General features: G+C 39.2%; 2 protein-coding genes across 7 annotated transcripts in view; one reads left to right on the forward strand and one right to left on the reverse strand.

The window, feature by feature from the left end:
* Positions 1–1722: 1722 nt before the first annotated feature.
* C4H4orf33 (chromosome 4 C4orf33 homolog) lies at positions 1723–19638 on the reverse strand. Of its 4 annotated transcripts, none has more exons than XM_064450468.1 (7): positions 19506–19638; positions 18953–19071; positions 15909–16098; positions 13973–14033; positions 13731–13782; positions 13400–13599; positions 1723–11718 (listed from the first exon to the last, which is right to left on the reverse strand). In XM_064450468.1, the coding sequence occupies exons 3-7, from the start codon at positions 16087–16089 to the stop codon at positions 11619–11621; spliced, it is 594 nt and encodes a 197-aa protein (XP_064306538.1). In that variant the 5' UTR covers positions 16090–16098; positions 18953–19071; positions 19506–19638; the 3' UTR covers positions 1723–11618. The 4 variants fall into 4 exon arrangements, with proteins under 4 accessions (XP_064306538.1, XP_064306537.1, XP_064306536.1 ...); XM_064450467.1 differs by lacking the exons at positions 18953–19071; positions 19506–19638 and adding exons at positions 18844–18878; positions 19368–19441; XM_064450466.1 differs by lacking the exon at positions 19506–19638 and adding an exon at positions 18107–18185 and having other exon boundaries at positions 18953–19021.
* Positions 19639–19674: 36 nt separating this feature from the next.
* SCLT1 (sodium channel and clathrin linker 1) overlaps positions 19675–24127 on the forward strand; it is a 45937-nt gene continuing 41484 nt past the window's right edge. For 2 of the 3 annotated variants that reach the window (XM_064450463.1, XM_064450464.1), the window contains exons 1-3: positions 19675–19915; positions 22988–23055; positions 23774–23826. In XM_064450463.1, coding sequence (XP_064306533.1) covers positions 19882–19915; positions 22988–23055; positions 23774–23826 — 155 coding nt within the window. In that variant the 5' untranslated portion in view covers positions 19675–19881. The remainder of the gene's footprint in view (positions 19916–22987; positions 23056–23773; positions 23827–24127) is intronic. The other variant, XM_064450465.1, reaches the window with a different exon arrangement.

Below are 24127 nucleotides of genomic sequence, written 5' to 3' on the forward strand. Positions count from 1 at the left end.
TGTAATTACTATGTTCTAATTAGATGCTGAAAGACACACAATCATCCACAATTAACTCACTCTCTGATACGGCTTAGGGAACATCACAACTAAGTTAGAAATGACCACAACTGCCAAAAAATGTGAAAGCAATGCTAGGTGGCTCCCATTATGTGGCCTACTGATAAACAAAACCTCATCTTGTATAATACCTGGAATTGATTTTAAACAATCCAGTCTTTATGACCATAATTGGTTACATTACAGCTGCTTAAAACTAGACAATTAGTAGTTCTAATAGACTAGCCATTAACTTGTACCTATAAATGCCTGATTTTAGGAGCAGTATGTTTAAGAGTTTAAAAGATTCATTACATTTGTCAATTAGCGCCATCTTTTAATTAAATCATCCTTTCATGAGTAGAGGAAAAAAATACAGGAAATGTTTCCTGAAGTTTAAACAGAACAGGCAGTTCTTCTGACTAAACTCCAATTTTTAAGGGCTGTAATGGTTAAACTGATGTTTTGAGCTGTGAATGTTGATATATGAGCTAAACAGAGAAAGGAGAGAAGTTGCACAGATCTTTGGACAAAATTCTACTTTAAGGAGGTTATTCTGGTCTTGCTAATCAGGAAAGAATAGATTTCAGAAGAAAAAAAACAGACATTGTGAAAACAATAGAGGGCTTTCAGAATATATTTAAGAATCATGGAAGGGAAAGGTGTCAATAACCAAAGAGGGGAATTCAGCAAACCCACATTACAGTGAACACCAAATTAGGTGAATACAGTCAATGCTTGTGATGTAATCTGTGCAGCAGCTCCCATTTTAACAGATAAATCACAATTCTTATAAGCAATGCTATCATGATTTTACGCACTTCAGGCATTGCAGACTCAGGAGCTTGAAAATAAAGACTTGGCACAGTGATACTAACACATGCAGAATGTGATTATTTTTCCCTATATCATTTACTAAACCTGCTAATTAATCTGGAGAGCCTCACCCAAGCATCAAATCCACAGATTAACTGAGATGGAAAGCAGTCAATTTACTTCCCTATTAAAACTAACTAAACAGGTGCAGAAAAAAAAATCCACTTCTCATTAGCTCAGATATCCTTTTCCAATCCTGAATGCTAAATCTCAGTAAGTCTATACACCACAGAGGTACAATGTGTGGAAATGGACTCACGTCTGAAGGAACTTCCAGTATACCAAAAAAAAAAAGAAATCCCCTTTCTTCAAAAGAAGCAAGTGTCTTATATTTGCCAATACCTTGAACTATAGTAGTCATCCCTTCTCCCTGGCCCAATGTCCACATCTAGGTTCCTTTCGTTATGTCAATACTCATTCAACTGAAGTTTATTTTGGTTTAGGGTTTTTGCAGGTGTTTTGGTGTTAGGCTTTCTTCCCCTCTCAGAGAAGGGACCTGTGGTCAAGGTTGGGTGGGGAAAGGGCTTATTTGCTTCTTTATAGACGGAGTTGTTGTCTGTACTGACTCATCTTATGGCTGGAAAAATTCCACTGCAAGCACAAAAGGATATCAAGCCAGAGGCACTGGCAAGACAAAGCTGCCTCCTTTTAAGCAGCAGCTTGCACTCAACTTTCAAAACCATCTTTGATCCCGAGGACTTCACTAACGACCATCTCATCAATAGTATCTGAACAGATGTAACAGTCACCATCTCCTACCCAAAGAACAATATTATCACATGACCTGACAGAGTTTGAAGTATGAAGTCCTTTAAAGGAAGATTTGACTCTCTTCTTCTCTCCACGGATAGTATCAACAATTTAAAAATTCAAATAGCATAGCCAGATCTATTTAACAATATAAGAAAAACATGATTAACACTAGTTTGAACAGTGATTTGTGACATACAGACTGGTATCACTTTGCCTATTGCCCTCAAGGCAAAAGAGCCTGTAGAAGTGATTGAATGGATCCATCACACAATAATAAAGTAGCATAAAAAGCCACTGTAGCGTAAACTACAGAAGAGTTCAGAACTGACCAAGTACTCTGCAGCCTTATATATATTTCATATTTAGTTTCTTGCCTATATGATCCTACACCACACTGAAATACATATACCATATGAACTACCACATTTATGCTGTATTCTCATTTCACATGAGGGAAAGCATGCAGGGAATAAATCTGTTACCAGCATGATTCCTCCGTTTATTGCAGAAGCTGAGAAGAATACTCAGAACAAACAAACCAAAAAAAAAAAACAGACCAAAAGGATGGAATCACAGTTTGGCAACTTGAATGATATCCTGGTAAATGGAATTGTATTTCTTCCTCTGACACAGAATTTTATGTGATGTTTACCAAGTCACCAAAACCTAATTTTCACAACTGACCACTAAATGTAATCCCATCCTGCCCCACTTTCCACCTCTAGGATTTTATTCATGAGGTTGAAATCCCCAGTACAGGTGAAAAGCAATAGCAATGAGAGGCTAGTTATGTTCTTCATGGTCCACCAGACTACAAAAGACAGATTTAGCACTTGGCTTTCATGATGATCTGCTAACAGCAATAAAATGTGAAAGTATTCCTGCATCTAAAGAGAATATCCTGTAGAAGTCACCAAACCTTTTCCCAATTTTTTATTTCCTGGCCCTGTCTCCATATCTGCTTTTCCCTCAAAGCTCTTTCCCTTGACTCTCCTGTACTTTTTGTGAGGCCAAGTCTACTCTCTCCTACTTTCCCTTACTTCTTCAACAATGTATTCCCAGCCATCCCCTTTTGTTTTCTTGTCCAGCTGCTTTTACATTTTACATCCTTTTCCCAGAATTAGTCTCCCTTCATAGCTCCATGTCCCACCCTGCGTTTCCCATCCCCTCTTCATTTCATGGTTCACTCAGCCCACAAAAGCTAAGACTGAGCTTCCCAATTTCCTGAATTCTAGCAGCTTTCTTCTTCCACTCCTGAGTACCTTGGTTCAGCATGAGACTTTTTTGAGAACATGAGCAAGAAGAGCTGCATTGCCCCTCAGTTTAACACACAGTTCTAGCATAACTTATAAGTAATGAGAAACCACTGCTTGGAATTAGAAAACAATTCCTTCAGTTGGGTTTCCAGATATAAGAACAGATAGTGTTTCAGACCATGAATCCATCTAGCATAGTGGCCTTTATCCATAAGTAGATGCCTAAGGAAGAGTAAGAACAGGAAGTAAAGAAAGCAATGCTTATCTTACTCCATTCCCAACCTCCAATTATTTTCAGAGTGGATTTTTTTAACCTTATTTTATATACTTAAAAACCTCTGCTTTATGTTTCTTTGAAGTACCTTTCCCCGTCTCCCACAGAGCCCACAGAAACTTCTCAAACACATGGTGAGAACAGTGTTACGAAAAGTACCTTTCTCAGCTCTGAGCGTGGCACTCACTAGCTCCATATGATGGTCCATCCTCCTCATACTAGAACAAGTCAACCCCCATCCAGCTTCTCTTTGCTGTTACATGCAACCAAACTCTATACAGTAACTTATAGTCCCCTACCACATCCTCAAACCACTTCTTCTCCAGGCTGAAGACAGACCTAGTAGATGCTCATAAGAAAAGAGAATTCCCCATCACACAACCTGTCACTGGGAGGCAGAAAGACCACTCAGCACTGAACAAGTTAAAGCCTGGCAATTCTACCTGCCAGTAGTGTTTCCCACTCCCTGCAGAATCTTCAGAGAATTGACCTGTCAAGATGCAAAAAGCTCTTTTGAAGGCATACAGAATAGTTTCTGAAAAGCTGTTTCACAGAGATTACAAAAGACTCCTCCTGACAACAATATGAACCTCTCACCAAGTCTCAAGATTTCACTTTAAAAGTCGTAAGAATTTACAGAGGTACAAGACCACATTTTTTGTCTTCTGACGTCATGAACTACCTTCCTCCGAAATGGCTAAGTATTTTGCTGAAATTAAAAAAAGATTTTAAGTAGATAACTGGCATAAGAGGTTACAGACCACACAGTTAACATTTAGGAAAGTAATATGCAACTTTAACAACAAAAAACAATTATTTAAAGTGCCAGGCACAATTAAATATAAATACCATGGCTTGTATAAGCTATAAAGCACTGAGAAAGTATCAGTTTCCAAAATGTTTAATTTGCTGATGGAAGCAAACTCAGCAGTAAGAGGGAAGTGAACCAATTACATTGCCTAGAATTAAAGAGATGAATAATTTTATGACAGCTACTACCAGTACCAAGATATAAACTTCATTGCCTGCAGTGACTGAGTTCAAGGGAGCAAACTCATGAAATGAAAGACAAGATTAAACTGGCTAAAACGTGTCCTACAGAGGGGGTTTCTGTATTTTAAGATGACATCTGAAAATTCCTCCCCGCCCCCTCAAGAATCTGTTGCATATTCCAAGAAAGCCACTAAACTAGTCTGGTTAGGTTGGTTTTAGAACAGCAGTAAAGGTGCAGTAATTTAGATTTTATTTCAGTGCTATTTTAACACAATTTAGTTAATTCTGGTTTAACACATATGTAAGAATACATTTATATTTGCAAATAAACTGCATAACTGGCAGAGGGTATTTACGCACATACTCAGTGGTAGTCTAAAGCATTATTTCTGAAAATGAATCACAAACATATTTTGGTATGTTTATAGCTAGTGCAGATACAAACAGCACCTCCTGAACCATCACTTAAAACCCTCCCACAGACACCACAGCTAAGGCTTTTGCTTGTTTTAAACAAGACGAAAGAAAACAAGCAGTGTGGAGTCGTATGCTCGGATAGAACTAGCTTCTCAAACTGAATTGTCCTGATAATACTAATTTCAGCAGATAGACAAGAAGATGGAAAAAGGCATAACTGTGACACACTTTATGTTTAAACTGTTCATTGATCTCACTGGGACTATTTGTATGAGCATGAGCATAGCTGTTTATACAACCAGTGTAAATAAGAGTTCTATAATCAGGCTTAAAGCACTTCCTGGTACTTTTGCTGAAGCACTGTTCAGAGACACTGTAGTAAACTAAAGCTCTCACTGAAAGCAAAAGGAAGGAATAATCAATAAAATAAATGCAGGTTAACTATCAAACTTCAATAGCATTATTATAAATGTACCCTAATTAAATGAAATGAAGTCCACTTCAGAGACGGCTTTGGCAGTGCAAAAGAATAATTTTAAATTTTATGTGCAGCCAATTATGCACTGTGCTGTTGGTATTTTTGAAGTATTTTACATGGTCAGAATTTAAAATACAACAAACGTTCTGTGCTGTGCCTTTCAGAGACACAAAACACCTCAGCCTGGGAAAAAGGAATCGCAAGCAACGTAGCACTTAACAGCAAGTTCATCAGTACTGTGTCATCATAATGCTGGGCAGTACAAATATTAACTGACTTGCATTTCTAATGACTTAACTAGAACAGATAATACAGTAGCTATGCCAGCCATGGCAAACAAAACATATATAATCCAGCATGAAGTTAGAGCTTACTTCAGGGGACGTTTAGATGGGATATTAGGAAACATTTCTTTACTGAAGGAGTGGTCAGGCACTGGAACAGGCTGCTCAGAGAGGTGGTTGAGTCACCATCCCTGGAGGTGTTTAAAAGGTGTGTAGATGTGACACTTCAGGCCATGTTTTAGGAGGCCTGGGGGTGTTGGGTGACGTTTGGACTTGATGATCCTAGAGGTCTTTTCCAACCTTAATGATTCTATGATTCTACAATTCTACTAGCTCTAACATCTGACCTGACATATTAGAGAAAATTATTAGAAAGTATACAAGGACATAATCAAAACTTTACTCCCTGTCAGAGCTTTTGCATAAAAAACTGCCACTACATGCAGTGTTAGATTTTATCACCTACCATACCTGACAGTCTAAGGTGCTCCATCTTTGCATTTAAGACACAAACCACTTCTGCCAGTAGGACATATTACCACTCAAGCTGTCTTTGAAGAAAACTTTCTTTTTGCATTTTTGTATCGAAAAACAATTTTCTGTCCCTCTTAAGCTAGAGTTTTCACATGAGTTCACGTTCTTCTCTAAGCCTCACTCCAGAGTGTTTGCACAACTCAAACCTCACCCTTGAAGGGGTACACCATCTCTTACAAACCAGCTGTATTAAAAAAAAAAAAAATCCTTCAGAATTAAATATAACCTTTTTGGAAAGTTTCCAAGACTCTCCAAGACATTTGTTAAGACGACAAACACACAAAATCCCAACAACCACCACAAACCAAAAAAATACTCAAATCATTTGTGTATCAACACTATCTTTTATATTACAGGCTGACACCTCATGCAATTTATCTTCTGTTAATTTTGTATCAAAATTATAGCAATACTACTGTAGGAAAAGAAACCTTAGAACTACAAAGAATGGCATAGTGTTTCTTGTGAAGAAGATGTCTCAAAAAAACAAAAATAAGCTCTCATCAGCTTGACTTAAACATCTTTTTTCTAAAATCAGAGATATAGTAAGAAGGAATAGATTTGGTTAAGGATAACTAGGCTGGTAGCACCAATGCATAGTTTTGATAACCTTCTTCTTCCACCTAGTGGCAAGAAGCATAAAAAACAAGGTCTTTGGGAGTGCAGTCATAAGATGTTCTCAAACACGAACTCAATAAAAATTCACTGACATTATAAGGAAGACTGAGTTGTATAGAATTCTGGTTTTCATGTTCAATTTCACAAGAAATAAGACTATCACAAGGACCTTAGAAATGCAGTTACGAGATCGAATTGTTGAAACAAACCTAAATTCTCTTTACAGGTATATTTTTCATTCATGAAGCTCAGTATTTTTGTTTTCCAAGTTATTCAGCCTGATCACCTTGTAAGTAAGAGGTTGCAACTATCCAAAGCTGCATTCTGCCTCATCTGCTCAAATGTTTACTAAGAAGATTTGAAAAAAAAAAAAAGTTAAAAAACATTACAGCAAAACTGCTCAGCATTTAATTAAACTTAGTAAATCAAATACCATAATAGTATAAATTAAGACAGGCCATTCTATTGCCCTGTAGAGAGGGGGATGGTTGTAGCAGAATGTAAGAACTAGTTAGAAGTTTCTGCTTAGAAAATGGATTAAACTAGAAGTGTATTTTCAGAGGCAATGACAAGTTGATACTACATCCTTGTGTTTTCAGCTAACCCTGGCATTAAACTTGGGAAAGTCCAGCCCCTGTGCTTTGTGTGGGATCTTCTCCTGAAAAAGGACACAACCAGGGAAATTATTTCCACACGTTTCCAACAAAAAAAAAAAGCATTGAAAATATGCTTGGATATTTACCATGTCTGGTACCTGTTTGCAGCAGGACTAACAAAACATGGCTCCTCACACATTTGTATCTTATGCATATACTCAGTCTCCTAAGCTTCTTACCTGAAGATAACACTAGAGCATAGGTCTATGAAATCTTAGCTCACCTCTGTGACAGCACCTCGTATTCCTTAAGTTCCACACATTTCCTAGTTTCCTAATCAAAGTCTAAAGCTAAGAGGCTTTATGTACAACAGTTGAAGTTAAGCATGCACCAACTGCCTCAAGTATTGGGGACTACAACTACTGAAATTGGCTAATGGATTTAAAAATTGTTGTGGTAGCAGGACAAAAGGTGACAACAACGTTGCCAGAAAGGCAAGAAGGGAGTGATAACCCAACAGCCTAATTTCCTTGGGAATTCTGGCTAAATATAGTAAAATAATTAAAGATTGCCATGAGATTGACATTTTCACGTCACACTTAAGGGCACCTAAAGTTTTTGCAGAGCTTTGAAGAAAAATAATAAAAAAATAAAAATCAAAATCAAACACTGCCCTCCCTGGTGGGAATTCCACTATCTCCAAAGTAATAAAATTCCTGCATCTTAGACTCAGTATGTCACCATATAACTGGAACAAGGCCAAATATTATCCACAGAAAACATTTACAAGACAGGTTGATTTTTTTTTTTTAAGAGAGTAATGGCTAAGAAGTGTTCACAGGGTTGAAGTGTTTAAATCCATTTCAAAGTGAAATGGATGTGCGGATAGAGTGCTTGCATGAGCTATGCTCTCTATCATGCAGCTCTGCATTTTACCAAATTGATATCCTACATAAAGTATATCCAGTGTGACAATTTAGAGAATTTATCTGTATTATTCTTGATACAAGTCTGACAAACGGAAACAGCAGAATGCTGAATGCCTATATATATGTGTGCATGTATACACACACTGAGCTAGACTGGATTGAACCACATTCCTTCTAAACCAGGATTAACAATTAATGACCACGTACTTAAATGGAATGCATGCAGAACAGAGTTTGTCTTTTCCTTGTGTTTGCATGTGCTTAAAAAAGAGGCAGCTGAGGAGAGACAGGCTACAGCTGGACTCCACAGTGGAGAACAAGGCCTGATTAAAAGGCAGAGCAGAGCAAGAAAGCTATGAACTAGCTAGTCATCTCAATGAACACTGATACCCATCCCTGCAAAGTCCTGGGAGCTTTAAACGATGCTGGCAGGCACTGCACTGTCCCTTGATGAGCCATGAATTCACTACTATGGGCCAAGACACCATGTTTCCATCCAGCATATGCCCTAGGTAAAGGCACCCTCCTACACTAAGTTTCTACCAAGGGATTAATTTAATTTTAAACCTTTAGAAACAAGTCAGTGCACAGGTTCTAACTCTGCACTCCATGAACCCATATGGAAATCTTCTGATGAAAGCCAGCATTTACAGTTCAAATAGACTCTTAAAGCTTAGAAACACAAAAGTGAACCACATGACAACAGTATGGAGCAGCATGTGCCTTGAATAAAGTCTGTATGACGATTCCCATTTTCAGAAGCATCTAGCATTGCAATTTGTACTGCAGAGGCAATTATTTTACTTTAAATTACTTATTTAGGGAAAGTAATCTATTCCCCTCAAAGTTTATAACTTGCATCAAAAATAAAGTCTGAAGTAGTCAGTTTGAAGTGAGAACGAATGAGATCAAGCCTCTGAATAATTTGATTTACTGTCCTTTACATACAAAACATCATTCATCACACGAAAGCAACCTTTGTGAGAAAAACAGTAAACTAATTCTGAACCTTTGCACGCACTTTTTTGACAAAGTGTTAAAATGAAGTATAAAAGTTTAGTGGAATGTTTTTTGCTTTTTGACTGAAATTTAAAAAGCAGCTTTGAAATGTTAGTATCTAGAAGATGTTTTTAATCAACAGTTATTGGATTTTTCAGTATTTCAGACTGATGCCATTCTTTAGAAAACTGTACATGGATTGAAGGTAGAAAAGAAGCCAAACAACTGAATGCACAATACTTATAATTTTCAACAGATGGCACTTTATAGCAAGGAATCTATAGTGTCTAATTAAAAGATAGCAAAAACAATTGGATGGCTGAGTGCACTGACGTGCCAAAGTCTGCGTCTGAAAAAGCCTAATATCCTTAAACTTGAAAGTATAGTTCTATAAAACTGAAAGTACAAAGAGAGAAACTAAAGCCCAACAAAAACTCTGAAGTAACATTCTATCCCAGATGTTAATCACACCAAGACGTTCTTCAAAGGCAGCATATTCCCATCTTCTTTTCTTCTCAGGCAGTATTTACAGGCAGAGTTAAGTTTAAAGATAGCAAAGAAAACATGACCATCCGACTGTGGTTATTACTGCATACAAGCTCAGAAGAGAACAGAGAATCCTTGCAGTAATATGAGTTAGAGTGCACTCTTGTGCAAAACTTTACAGACATTTTCACGTCTAAAGCCACACACAAAATTTTTAGAACCGTGTATGTGCTAAATAAACAAGGAAGGCCTGGGAGCATTGCTGCCTCCGACTTACAACCCAACTACACTATTAAATTGTCTGTCAGTATTATCTGAGTGGAAGGTGCTTACTAATGACAGTCACAAAAGGCAAACTGAGAATGACTACATTTAAAGAAGTCCACCAGGAGCTAACAGTTATCTTCTGTTACCTAATCAGTAGTTATACATAAAAAGTCACTCTTCCTGAAGATGCACAGAGAAAGGACAAAAGGTAATTGACACAAGTTGCAGCACGGGAAATTTGATAAGCTTTCATAACAGAACAACTTGACTATTGAAACAGAGCATTTGAAGCTCCATCTCTGGAGTTATTCAACACTTGACAAGGCCCTTCGCAAACTCATCTATCTTCACCAATAACCCTGCTTTGAGCAGTATGTTAAGACTACAAGAACGGCAGTCCAGGTGTTCCAGGAACTTGCAGGGTTCTGAACTGTTCAGTAAAAAATGCTACACAAGAGGATGAGACGGAACACCACATCCCCAGGGCATAACTTCTGAAAGATACTCCCTCAGTTACAACTGAGCCATATTCTCCCAGACCCCCAAAACAATCCTTCTCACAAAATTAGAGAACCCTTTTACCCTGTGACAACAACATTTCAACAGGACACAGGCAGTTCTCTTTCTAGTAAAGGACTAAGGACCATGTCTTGGTCTGAATCCTCATTCTGAACTAAACCAAAGAGATCTGATTTTAAAGTCACCTAACTTTTCAAATGTAGGATCTGGTTCATGGGTAAGCTTCCCATTTTCTAAGTTAACTTATACAGCATCAAGTCAGGAGCCACAATCAAGCAGTACTTACGGTGCTCGGCAAAAAGGAACATCTCATTTGTAAATCCTGTGAGAATTTACAGATTAGATGTTACCATCTAACAGTATTCCGTACTGTTAAAAATGTTCATGCCCATATGTAGAAAACGTAGGCACATACAATTAGAGTATCTCTGATGTTAGGGGGCACGCAAACAAAATTCTCATATGTCTGAGCTGAATCCTTAAGGTGATGTGACCAAGGTATTGGAACAAACAAGCTTTTGTAGGAGCACAACTACATCAAAAGGTTTTACTAAACATTACTTTTCCCAGAAGCTTTTCCAGAATACATAAAACCTTTGTAAATCTACCCTCTCTACCTAAACATCACTAGAAATTCCACACTGAATTTGAGGCAGGTAGGTCTGCTAATGAATTAATACAGATTAAGTCCCCCCTTCGGCACTGTGCAAGGGAAAACTCCAGATATAGGAAGGTATAGGACAGGGTAGTGTTATACACCTCCACACCACCTCACAATGCAAGTACTGGGCCACAAAATGCCATGTCAGAGATACCCAGTTCTGTTCCTGAAGGAGGCATTCTTTCTCCTGATGGCAATCAAAAACATTAGGCATGTAAGAATCTCATTCAACGGCCAAGAAACAAACTAGCAGCAGTGAAAATAGAGTAGAAATGCAGCAACTGCAGGAAACTGAAAGATTCCAAGCCATATACTGGTTTGCCAGGCTTAGAGCTCTCATGAAAACACAGCTGTAATTTTAGCACATTTTTTCCCCTTCATTGGTAGGAGCCGATTCATCATTGCACAGATGAAAAACTCCATACCCAGATGAACTGAAACACAAGCCGTCGCGTACTTCATACACTTAGAATCAACTGGCCCAGATACTTTACAGTTGATTTTAAGATTGATCAATGATTTTGGTGTCAAGGAAAGCCTTACTAATTTGATATTTACAAACTCTGCTCAAAATGAAAAAGTTGTTTCCAAACAGCTTCATCCAGCCTTAATGCTATAAAAACTTATGCCTCAATCTATTTAATTAGTGAGAGACTTCCATATGTCTGATTCAGGCTGCTTCCAATCTTCTCCCGTTAGTTCTTTCAGGTTCAAATCTTTGAAAAATTCAAGGCGATGACTGCAAAGAGAGGAGAAATTGAAAAAAAAAAAAAAAAGAAAAAAAAAAGGTTAAGTCTTGTAGTATGCATCTTAATAAAAGGCAGCATCCTCAATAGGTTTAATTAGTTTTCACTTTCAGGTTTTCTTGGACAGGAATGTAACCAGCGTTCCATGTTCATTTTCCAAAATTTGAGTTTATAAACAAAAACCACTACTGTGTTTCTGAAAATCTTGTCCTGCAAAACACAGGGCAAAATCCTCAGCTATGAACAGGTATCACACAGCATAAGGTGAAGTTAACAAAATGCTCACCTTTTAAATTCCCTCAACTTATGCCGTCTGGAACTGCAGTCAGAGTCAGTGATACCCTGCTTTGTGACTTACCTGCACTCCAACAGAGTAAAAATTTACAACTCTTGACCAATTGAAAAATCATATCACAGAGATATCTTCTCTTTATAGAAAAGGGGAAGGCTGGATAGAATAATGAAGCTAGCAAGTACATTTTTTTTTCCTGTAAGACTAGAAGTCTTGTTTTCTTATAAACATTATGAATCAGTCCTTGCTAAGAATTTCTCCCTTAGGCTACCAGACAGAAACAATAAAAGGAAGACACTGAAGCCAACTGCTAATTAATACTTACATTAAACAACTGCCAAACAGTAGACAGAACATCTGAGACTACACTAATCATTTATAAAGGTAAATGGAATCCTCTTATTAAGAAGTAATTTGTAAGAGTAAAGACAAACTAAGAGCAATGAAAGTAGCAAGGAGCAACCTCTTCATATAATTGCATCTGTTACCAATGTCTGAAAAAGTCAAGGGTTTTTTTGGGAGGGGTACTACAGAAAGAATAGAAAGAATCCTTTCCTGAAAATTATTACAAGCATTTTCCAGTTTACCACAGAAAAATAACTATCTATTTCTTATGGAACACTGATAAAGAGGAAGTATTTTATTAGCAATATAAGCAGTTGCAGATGCCAAGTTTTTCTTAAATAAAGGCAACAAAGGGTAACTTATCTGAAATTTACCTTACCTGGCTGTCATTGTATGTTGAGTAACAAGTTTGAGTAAGAACTATAGCGTACACTCTAGAACTAGTTCATTTATACAAAATGCCCAGAAGGGGCTGGTTTTTTCAAATCGACTCAGCCTCACTGTCAAAGAAAATAAACAGGCCCAAAGCACAATTTAGAAATCAAGATATTCTAGTTTTTCTACTGACACTGGGTATCCTTTTATTACACTTTTCAGTTCAGTCTGCCTTCTCAAATTTTTCCATAATATGGAACCATCTGTAGAGGTGAGGTTGTTTAGAACAGTAGGGGAGAAGCAAAAGAGATTTACTGGAAATGAATCTGGTGAAATTAACACTAAATGGCATTTCAGGAGGTGCTGGAGGCGAGGAAAAAGTAGAACAACCTATCTATGATTTAGCTGAGGAAGGTGATAAAACAGATGCCAATGTTGTTGAATGCATCATTTTCTATCCACCTAGGGGATAACATAGAAATCAAGCACTAATTACAGCTATCTGCGCCACAGTGCTTTTTACCAAGTACAGTGCCAACAGATCTGGGGCTAAGCAGTATAATTAAAATACTAGTGGCACTCAATCCAAAAGCCAGATTAGCTTTTTTAAGTATTCCAAGAATAGTGCAACTATATTACAAAAGAGCTAATTTTGTGCTTACAAATCCGGTTTCTGTCCCTCTTGTAGCTCATGGTGAGGCACAGGATGAAGCGCTTCATATTTTCTCTCTTCTCCTGAGCCATGAATTGCAAATGCATTGAACTTGTTGGTGCATGGTGGAAAATAATTCCAAGGAAGATGAGCTTTACCCTCCCATTTGGTTTTCATTCTGGTCACCTCAAACTCTAAAGGAAGTTCTTCCTGTTAAAGGAGGGGGAAAAAAAAAAGAAAGAAAGAAAGAAAGAAAGAGATAACGTCACCTTCCAGTCAAGCAACACATACCCAAACCCAATTAGTTTTTCTGTACATTATGAATGCACTTGACCACATACTTTCCACACTCTTCTTTTGCCAGAAAGCAGCAGCAACAAGTGTTGTCCATGGCTGTCAAAAAAATCAGAGCACAATTTTCTCAAAATGATGCCAAGTTATTAGTCTAGTGTTCTGCCAAACATGTACATTCCCCATATTGGAACATTTTCTGTATCCAGGCTTCCTCATACATATATCTTACAAGCATTAGAACTGGAAATGCAAATTAACATTTATGACTTTTTCAGAATGCTGTACTTACGGACAAAGTTCAACTTCTAAATACTGTTCAGTTCTGTCACTCAGGAAAAATGCTTCTACAACTTAAAAAAAAAAGGAAAAGGCTGTCAGTATTTTATATCAGCTATTTTATAATATCCTGACACCTTCACATCCCACTAAAACAATTCTGTTTTCAGGATTTTTGGACTATGCCACACCAGAGTTTGTCTAGTTGTCTACATGCTACTGACAGCGTCCTAACTATTGGAAATGCTGTGCCATAATTGTAACTTCAAGAGCTTTTATTTTTAATGCCTATAATCTTAAAAAGCTTTATAAAGCACTGTACTAATTTTATTTACTTTACCAACTCCAGCTTTGGAAACACTCATCTTGATGCAACAGAAAAATGGCAGGTCTACTAACTAATGTTAGCTGCCAACACAGTAAGAAAAGCATTGGCAAGCAGCTATTTCACCTAGTATGCTTGCTGTGAACAAAGCTGACCAAGATAGAGTGATCCTAGTCAATCATACTGACAGCAGGCACTCCAGGTAGAGCACTTAAGTGCAGAAATCTTGTGTTTGCTGGTAGCCTCAGGATTCAGGGCATCAGAGAGCAGAAAAAAAATGAAGAGAGGAACATATGCTCACAGCAGAGCACACACCCCATAAATAAGACTGCTAAATCTCTAGAAATACTAACAAAGCATTTAGCTCTTAAATGGATTTTTCCTGTAGATGGCTGATACTCTGGACAGGGGATTACTGTTCCAGGTGTGCCTGAAAGCCAGGTGTGACTGCTGAGTCACCTTTCAGGAACACAAAGCCGAATTATAATGATGTTTCTCAGAGCAATAACATTATTAGAAAGCTTTAGTTAGAATTATGATTAGATATGATTGATAACTTTATTTTTACATAAGCCTATTTAGTACAATATCATCAGAGAGGTGCTAATACTGTTTCAGTAGAGCTTTAATCAGAATAGCTCAACAATTAGGAAGCAGAGAACTACTGGAAACATTAAATTCTTGCATTATTCAAAGCAGCAGTTAAAAGTGAAAGTGTTTACAGGAAAGGAGAAAGTAAACAGCATTACTAGAAGAATATTCCCCATTCCATTTCAGTACAGTTTTGAAACATATTTCATAAGCTGGCCTTTGTTTCACCCTTCTATTCCTCAAATATACTTTCGGAAAGTGATTAAAATAGACAAATGTTTTATCTATTGCGCTCTACTTCTTAAAGCAAAAGAAGAACCTATCTTTAGGATTTCACTTCTATTTACCAACTGTAAATGCATTTTTGTATACATATATATCCACACACACACATATATATGACACAAAATTATTTGGATATTCAAACTTGCCAAGCTTCTATTATGCCACAAGTTATATCAGTAACCCAGAAGCTAAGTTTACATGCCTATACTATTTACAGGATCAGGAGGAGTCAATCTCATCATTCTTGAAATTAACTCAGTGCATCATGCTCCATTTCTTTATGGCCACTGAGTGGCATAATATATTTGCTCCTTTTCCCAGCCATTTGTATTGTTTCACAAAATAAAACAACCACCCACCTTACAGCCAGTTAGTGATGAAAATCAATTCACCACCTAGAAAAAGAGCATTGCTCTTGATAAAGGTTTGGGGCGGTTTACAGCTGAATAGAGTATGTGGCTTATAGTTACTTAAGGAGCTGTTTAAGGGTAAAGCAGCGATTACAACTAAATTCTTTGCCAGTATTCTTCCCCACAAAAAGGCACTTTTTTACTTTACTTTTCATCTGATCTTTAAAAGCAGTACTGTGACCAGAGAAACCAAACTGAATTACACATCATACACTCACAACTATTCAGATCAGTCTGAAAAAATAGCCATTGTAGACTCTTAAATAAAGACCAGGCATATTAACTACAGAGGAACATCAGTGTCTACACAAGTCAGATATATCTGCAGCAGAACTTACCCTCATAGTCCCACAGCCTTCTAAATGGTTTCCCTGGCTCTCCAAGTGGTGCTGGAGGATCATTAAAGAAGGGAGCATTAACTTCCATTAGCAGTCCTGCATTGCCCGACTTCAGCACAATTGTTACTGGCTCGTGGCTCACAGGCAAACCATCCCATGTGTGCTTAATTGTAAATTCCATCTTCAGGTACTACAGAAATGAGAAACGAAGTTTCTGTCAAAGAGAATCTCAGATTCCATTTCAGCACCAACTACACTGTTCGCTTGGAAAGAAAAACAAAATGAAACCACACTTTGTAAAATCATCAAATCATGGTTTTACACATTAGAAGAGCTGGGATAGTTTAGCTTTATAAACCAACTAAACAGTTACATGAATGCTTTTCGTAAGTTTTTACACCTGCGTGGTTACAAATCACTCTGAAGTCTTACCAAGCTTAAGGCATTTCAACTATGTACCTAAACAAACACCTTTCAAAACCATCAGAAATATTTATCAAGAGATCAGATAAACAAAAAATCTCCACTACATGATCTTAGATCATTTGGTAATATGAGAAAAACACATCGAGAAAAACTTCCATGAATCTGAGATGCAAGATGAAACAACTAGCTAAAACTTTCCTTTGTGGTCATTGCAAACCAGCCAAACTACAGGATTTCAAGGAAAACTGCAAGCATATCTTGTTAAACACACTGAACGTTTGCAGACCAGCAAGAACAGAGAACACTGCACTCCAACAGCTGTTGTTACTTAGAAATAACTGTACAAACCTTAAGCATAGCCTTAAGCTATTTAATAAGCAAATGAATCAGTGGAGACCAGTTTCCAACAGGTTCACAGCCCCTTACCCCTCCCCTCCTCAGTATTAGGAGTTCCTTTCCACCTCCACAAAGGTGATCCTTGATTTGTTCCCTGACACATCTCCTAGCTGTACAAGAAGGGAACTGGCAGCACATAGCCTGAGAATTACGCACATACTGTTTAAGTCCTGTGACCAGAGAGGTACTAGCTCAGTAGCTAAGTTGTAGTAATCACGTTTCCTTCAGTGGGGAACACTAAACTGTGTCATTTCACCTCTTCCCAGACACCCATGTTCTTCAGACTCACAGAAAGGTAAGCATAACTTGCCACATTCTGCAGGTATTGTCAGCAGGTGTAGTACATGAGCAGAATGTAACCACAGGCATCACACTTCCCTACATGCCATAGCCTTGCTCTTACGACTACACATTAACAGTGCCTCATGCCCTCAGCTACAGTCACACTAGTCAGTTTCCATTCACTGACTTTCATGCTGAAAAGCACCAGACCTCCTCTCTTTGAGTTCAAGTCGGTAAAATAGCTAGAGTGACGTCTGGTAAGCAGATACACTCACAATCAAGGAGACAACGATGTGATCAAAGAAGTGTGACAGATTAGAGAAAATCTGAAGCAACAGATTTAGTAATTAGAGACCTTAATTTAAGATGACCAGTAAAAAAGGAAAAATAAATTATTGAACGATCACTTTTGACAAGGTTGTATTTAAACAAACTGAAAGCTAATTAAATTCTTATGTCAGCATTTTACCTGCATGACATGCTAGGCAAGCATCAAATGTGCTTTATGCAAGAGACCTGGGATAGCCCTAGAAACTCTGAAAGACTCTACCATCACTAACGTTCGCTCCAACTCAAATAGCAAGTTTCTGGAAGCAAGATGACACGAGTTGAAAGAAAACAGTCAGTGTACAAAGCATGGGGAGCAAAGACACCCAACAGCCTCCTAACAGCATGCTTAAGTCAGCAGAAACTGGCTCATAGTCCAGTATTAGTAGTACCTCAAACAGGCAAAACTAAATCATCCACAGTTTAAAACAAGAAGAGAGAACTAGTAGGAAAAGGCATTCTAAGCAAGTACAGCAACAACTCTTCTGCAGCAATTACCATGTACGCCATCAAATAAAAGAGCAATATGTTAAATAAGTCCCTTTCACAACACAAACAGCTGCTCAATGGTTATTTTGCCTCAAACTGATCTAGAAAATATTAATCCACAGGAAATGTAGGCACGTGTTATGTTTTCAGATTTCCAAGCTGCAAGCACTGAGCAGCATGAGTATGAAGTATCCACAGAGGGTAACCCCCTTCCTAGTGTTTTTCTGAAATGAACAGAGCTCCCGTAAATGGAGCACACATGCCTTATGCGCACTTACTGTGGAAGGAAACAAGACAGAATTCCACATGCAGGATCACTTACTCAAAAGAGTAAAGTTTAAGAGTAGATGGGTGCATCTAAGAAAGTTAATAAAGTGTTATGAAACCACTTATACTACATTAAATTAACACTGTGTACTTAAAAGTCAACATTTCCTTCTATTATTCTATTTTCAGTGTGTGCTAATATATTTAACTATTTGCATTCACTGGTCAAGGCAAATATCTGAAACACCTACTTGAAAATACTGCCAGATTTCAATAGTGTTTTAAAGCAATATAGCTGTAGTGTCTAAAATGATGAGATAGAAGAAGCATCACATTCCTGTTTGTACCTATATGAGACAGATGACTTTTTTTGTAAAAGCCTTAACTCCTGCAGAAACAGCTTACAGTGCACTTAAATGAATGTACTGAAGATTTAGTCCATTGTTGTAATCCAATATTACTCTTGAAAAAAAAAAATACAATTTTACAAAGAACCATAAAGTAATAAGGCAAATTGCAAAACATTCATTAGCTTTCATTAGAGGTCTACCTAGTACCACACTTGCTCAATTTAAAGGACAGCAGATCCAAGATTTTCCAAAGTAATGGTGGTTTGTGCAAGTTTTATTACATTGCATAGACTTAGGTAAGCTGGCTACTAGCACGCTTTCCAATTATAAATAAAAACAGCAAGACATAGCAATGGTGTAGAAGTCATATAAAAGAGCACGAGGAAACCTCTCATTACCTTTTAACCCTACATCTCAGCCAGTCGTTAATTCACTGTAAAGAGATACAAACGCTGAATGAAATAGTTTTACCGCAAGTTACTTTCTCAGCCATTTAAAAGCACTCACACTGCACGGCCTCAAGCCACACAGAGGCTCAGACCCCGGCCACACGAGAGTCACACTGCACCAGCGAGGCCTCCCCAAATGGGAAGGATTTACGTCTTCCAGCCCAAACCCTACCGACGCTGGTGAGAAGCACAGAAACAAGCAGGAAGTAATTAGGTTGGTGCTTTTCCTAATTGCTGCAAGAGGACAAGGGAAAAGTTGGAAACATGCGTAAGAGACAGCAGCTTTTACTGTAGTTAAGACTTCGTTACTAGAGACAGGCGCGAGCTCCCAGAGGGCTCCACACCGCTCCCGGCTGCGGTCACCACCCGCCTACTCCTAATAGCAGCGGCATTTCCTGAAGAGAAGTTTAACGCGTAAGCGCCTATCTTTGACCCATAAGCTTCGCAGGGAAGTGTAGCAAGGGAATCCTTACACCTCCAGGCACCCGCTGCGACCCTGAGAGAAAACTCTGCTCCCCAGCACGCCGCGCGCTTCCCGCCTCCCCCCGCAGCTGACCAGCGGCCGCCGCGGCGCCCCAGCGCGCATGCGCACGCAGCCTGCCTCGTCTCACCCCCGCCTGCCGCCCGCCTGCCGTCCCGGCGCGTCCGCGGGGCGGGAAGCGGTCGGTTGCCGCCGTGGTGCCGTGAGGCGCCGTGCCGGGCTGAAGGGACGGGGCCGCTGCGGAGGGGGAGCTTCTGATCGCTGCCCACGCCCAGTCGCGGCTTCACTTCCCGAAAGAAGTGCGAGCCGGGAGGCGAGGGCAGCGCGTCCCCGGCGCCCGTTGCCTCCGTCTCTCCCCCGAGCGGCTCTTGCCTTCGCCGTCTGTCGGTGAGGTGCGACCCCGCCGGGCCCCGGGGCGGCGAGCGGCTGGAGTCACCGGCTTTCCCCGGGGCGTTTGCAGGCTTTCCCCGGGGAGGAGAGCGGCGGTGAAGCGTTCCACTGGAAATATGGCCACTGATCTCGGCAGTGGGGGAGAGCCAGGTGAGGTCCCCGCGAGCGGGCGGTTCGCGGGCTGCCCCGGGGCTGGTGGGGGCGCGGAGCCGAGGCCGCCTCTCGGCAGCCGGGGTCAGTTTCCACAGAGGGTAGAAACCCTTTTTTGCCCGTGGTTGTAGCAACGAAGGTTTATATTCTGTAGCTCTTCTAGGGTTTGCTATAGCGAATACTCATCAAAACTGTTTTTTTTTCAGTTAGCTGAAGGCTGATAATTAAAAGCTGGTGGTGAGGGTAACAGCCAAAATCACATGCATTTTATGTCATAATGCCTGTTTTCTGTAGTTACGTTGCTACTCTATTTCCTATGCTCGGCTTGCACCCCAGAGGCAAAAAAGCTGTCTGGCCAATTACTCATAAAATTTGCTTTACAGACTAAAATAAGTATTTTTAATTAAGTATTCATTGTTATAATTTTGATAATTCTAATGTCAGCTTAATATGATTGAATCAGAGTATGCTTTAATTACCAGCAAAATACTGGCAAAAGTTGCTTCTGCACAGCTTATATCCCTATAAATAGGGAATGGGTTGATGTGGTGTCCCAAGTGTTACCGTCCCCGTCGCTAATTAGCGTTGCGGTACAACTTGATAGCACAGCAGGAAGTAGGAGAGGATTGCAGTGCATAAAGTGCATCACTCAAAAATCAAAATTTTAGTTGATATTAAACTTTGACAGCTTTGGGTGGCCAAAGGTGAAAGACCAGCTCTCGATTCCAAGGACCTTAGTAACAGAAAAGCTTCTGTCTCAGCCGGCAGAGTCATCCTGGCTCAAAAGCCCGTATCTTTGTCGAGCTCTGCATGAGTATTTATTGTACTGTGATGTGAACAAATAATGGATTTATAAATACTGGTATTTTGCTTTTTCATATGTATTTAATTTGCCGGGACGTAGCTTCTTATTTTACAAGTCTTTAGGCTTTGGATGGAGCTTAGACTAAATTCACTGCGAAGTGGAAAGAGTTGCCTTTTCTATCATGGAGTTTAATTCTCTCTTTAAAAAACTTCATACATTTTGAAAGGCACCAAATGACAAATCTGAAGTTGGTTGGCATGCCAGCTGAGACATAAGTTATTTGAGGCCTGCTCTAAGTCTGATGTATGGATTGATGTTTCTCTTGTTTCATGAATGTGAAATCGAAGTTCTGAAATGCTGAATGTGTGTAAACACACACAAAAAGAGATTCTCCAAGCACTGTTATGTTTAGCTTTGTAGAATAAATATTTATTGTGTTAAATATGTAGCTGTAAAGAAGGTTCTCAGAATGAAGTGCCAGTCTCTGGCACTGATCAGTTATAAATTGAGTTCTACCTGAATGCTTTTTGCAGTATCAGCAGCCAACCCTACAAGTAATAATTCATCCATTCCATATTTTTTGTGATAAGCTTCTAAATATATAGAACTTTTCAGAATGTATTTAGTGATTCATTGGTGAAGGGGAGTACATCTGTAAGGAGCGTTTAAGATTTGTCCCCTTTTGCATCTATGGCCTCTCATGTTTGCAGACTGCTTTGGCTGGTGAGAGCAACCAGTTACCCCTTCCTGTTCCTTGGTATCCTTTTACTATTACCTCCTTTCTATCCCCTTTGTCTTTTTCCTATATCCTCCTTCAGAAGATTAGACCCAGAAAAAGAACCATGGGATGTATATCAAGAAAAATAGGCAAGAAGCTGTTTTAAATCGAAATGTGTGTGTTATCTTCCTGACTTCCTTTTTCTTCCTCTTTACCCATTCCAGTTACAACAGTGTCACCCAGATTCTTACAGAACAGAAGATTTAACCTGGAAGAGAGCTACAACGATTATATACTCCTGACCAATTCAGGGCTGACCAAAAGTTAAAGCATGTTGTTGAGGGCATTGTCCAAATGCCTCTTGAACACTGACAGGCTGGGGACACTGACCACCTCTCTAGGAAGCCTGTTCCAGTGTTTGACCACCCTTTTTGTGAAGAGCTGTTTCCTAATGTCAAGTCTGAACTACCCCTGGCACAGCTTTGAACCATTCCTGTGCGTCCTATCGCTGGATGCCAGGGAGAAGAGCAGCTCCCTCTCTGCTTCCCCTCCTCAGGAAGCTGTAGAGAGCAATGAGGTCACCCCTCAGCCTCCTTTTCTCCAGCCTAGATGAGCCCAAAGTCCTCAGCCGCTCCTCGCAGGACATTCTTTCTGCCCTTTCACCAGCTTTGTTGCTTTCCTCTGGACGCATTCAAAGATGTTCACATCACATCCTTAAATTGTAGGGCCCAGAACTGCTCACAGCACTCAAGGTGGGGTCACACCAATGCTGAATACAGCAGGATGATCCCCTCTTTTGACTGGCTGGTTATACTGTGCTTTTGTAATATCAAAGAACACTCCATGAACAAGTGGAGAGAGCTGTTATTTCTCCCTTCCAACCTTCCGCTAGCTCTTTTATTTGTAATACAAGTAGTGTGTGAAATTTGCATAGCCAAAGTTGGATGAGTAAGGAAGAATGATGCCTTAGTTGACGTTCCCAGCACAGCAGTGTGAAATCTTTTTACTCGTTATACTTCGCTGCTTTTAGAAAAAGTAGATACTCACAGACTGCATTTCTTCATTCTGTTGGGGTTTCTTCTGGATGTACTTCAGTGCACAGATTATTTTTCAGTGAATCTCTCTTGACCTAAGTTTGTTAAAAGTTTATTGAGAAGTGCAGGCTTGAGTTCCCAGCAACAGGTTAATTGTCAAACATCCACCTAATTGAATTGGACACACGGTGTGATTTGTTGCGCTTAGGTCTTATGAACCTTTAAGTTGTGTGTATGTTTGTGGGTTTTCTAGGCAGAAAATTCATTTTTTTAAAATCTGTGAAAGAAAACAGAAGGCATATGGAAGAAATGGAATTCATTGCTATTACACAGTCTTCATAGGCTTTTTCAAGTCCTATTTTCATTAAAATAATTGTGTGAAATGGAAGAATTTCATGAAGCGTGTTGTGTTCCTTCAAAGCACTACACTGTTAAATATATTTCTCACTGCCCATCAGGTTTACCTAGATAATGGCCTGTGTTGTAGCTTTGATTCTCAAATTTTGTATTTTCAGATCAGAGGCTAAATGTGGCACTTGGACAGTATGAAACAGATGAGATTTTGAGAGCTACTGCTGAGCAGGTATGTGAACTCAGGGATGGAAGTAGTAAGAATTTTTCTGATGAGGTTTTGAGACAAACATCTTTGCATATATAGAGCACAGCCCACTTTATCGTGGCCTGGCCTTGCCTTAGGTCCATCGCTCAGCTCTAGAGTTGCTTGGTTTTCCAAGCAGCAGCAGAATAAAATGGTCTAAACAGTGAATTCTGGGTATTTTGATGTATTTTCAAGAGTTTGTCATATGCAGGACAACATATCCCTGAAAGAATACTTGCTTTGTACTTTAGCAGACTTTTTCACTTTTATAGGCTTTTCTATATGGTCTCATGTGAAGGCAACTTTTTGTGCTGGGTACCATAAACCTGTCTGAAAGTCTGTGCAGAAGCTAGGGCATCTGTGCAGAAGCTGGGGCATCGCACTTTCCTGATGCCAAGATGCACGGAAATGAACTTAGCACCTACACAAACTTACGATTGTTCTTTTAAGAGCGAGATGATTCCCCCTCAGATGCAGTTATGCTTTATGAGAGAGCATCTCCAGGGGGAAACAAAAAAAACCTATAATTTTTTTCAAATTGGGCCAACGTTCGAGGATTTTTGAACATAAACCTGGAATTGATCACGTGGGATATTGTGCATGATTACAGTACAGGCAGGACAACAGCTTTGAGTTGCGTACAAAAATTTAAAACTTCATGCAGTCATGTGCAAGTACTAACACATAAAATATACCATTACAGAAAACTGTGCCTGGTGGTGATGGCATATCAGGATCCAGGATGATGGACCAAAGGTAACTGATTCCAAATGGTAACTGGGAATACTACAAAGTATTCAAAAGAAATTGACATGTGCTTTTAAAAGTGTAAATATCCAGGTGAACCTGGCCTTATGTACGCGTGTTCACCGCTCTGAGAACTTGTGAACAGAGGTCTGTAAAAGTGTTCCCGTAACAGTTGTTTTTTAGATACTATTCTGTTTATTCAGTAAATGAAATACATAGCTTTTCTTGCACAATTTGTAAAATAAAGGATGAGAGTTGAATGAAGGAGAGTTCTCTAGTCTAAATTTAAAAATAATAAAAGTTGAGGTAA

This window comes from Phalacrocorax carbo, chromosome 4, assembly GCF_963921805.1.
Source record: "Phalacrocorax carbo chromosome 4, bPhaCar2.1, whole genome shotgun sequence".
Classification (NCBI taxonomy): domain Eukaryota; kingdom Metazoa; phylum Chordata; class Aves; order Suliformes; family Phalacrocoracidae; genus Phalacrocorax; species Phalacrocorax carbo.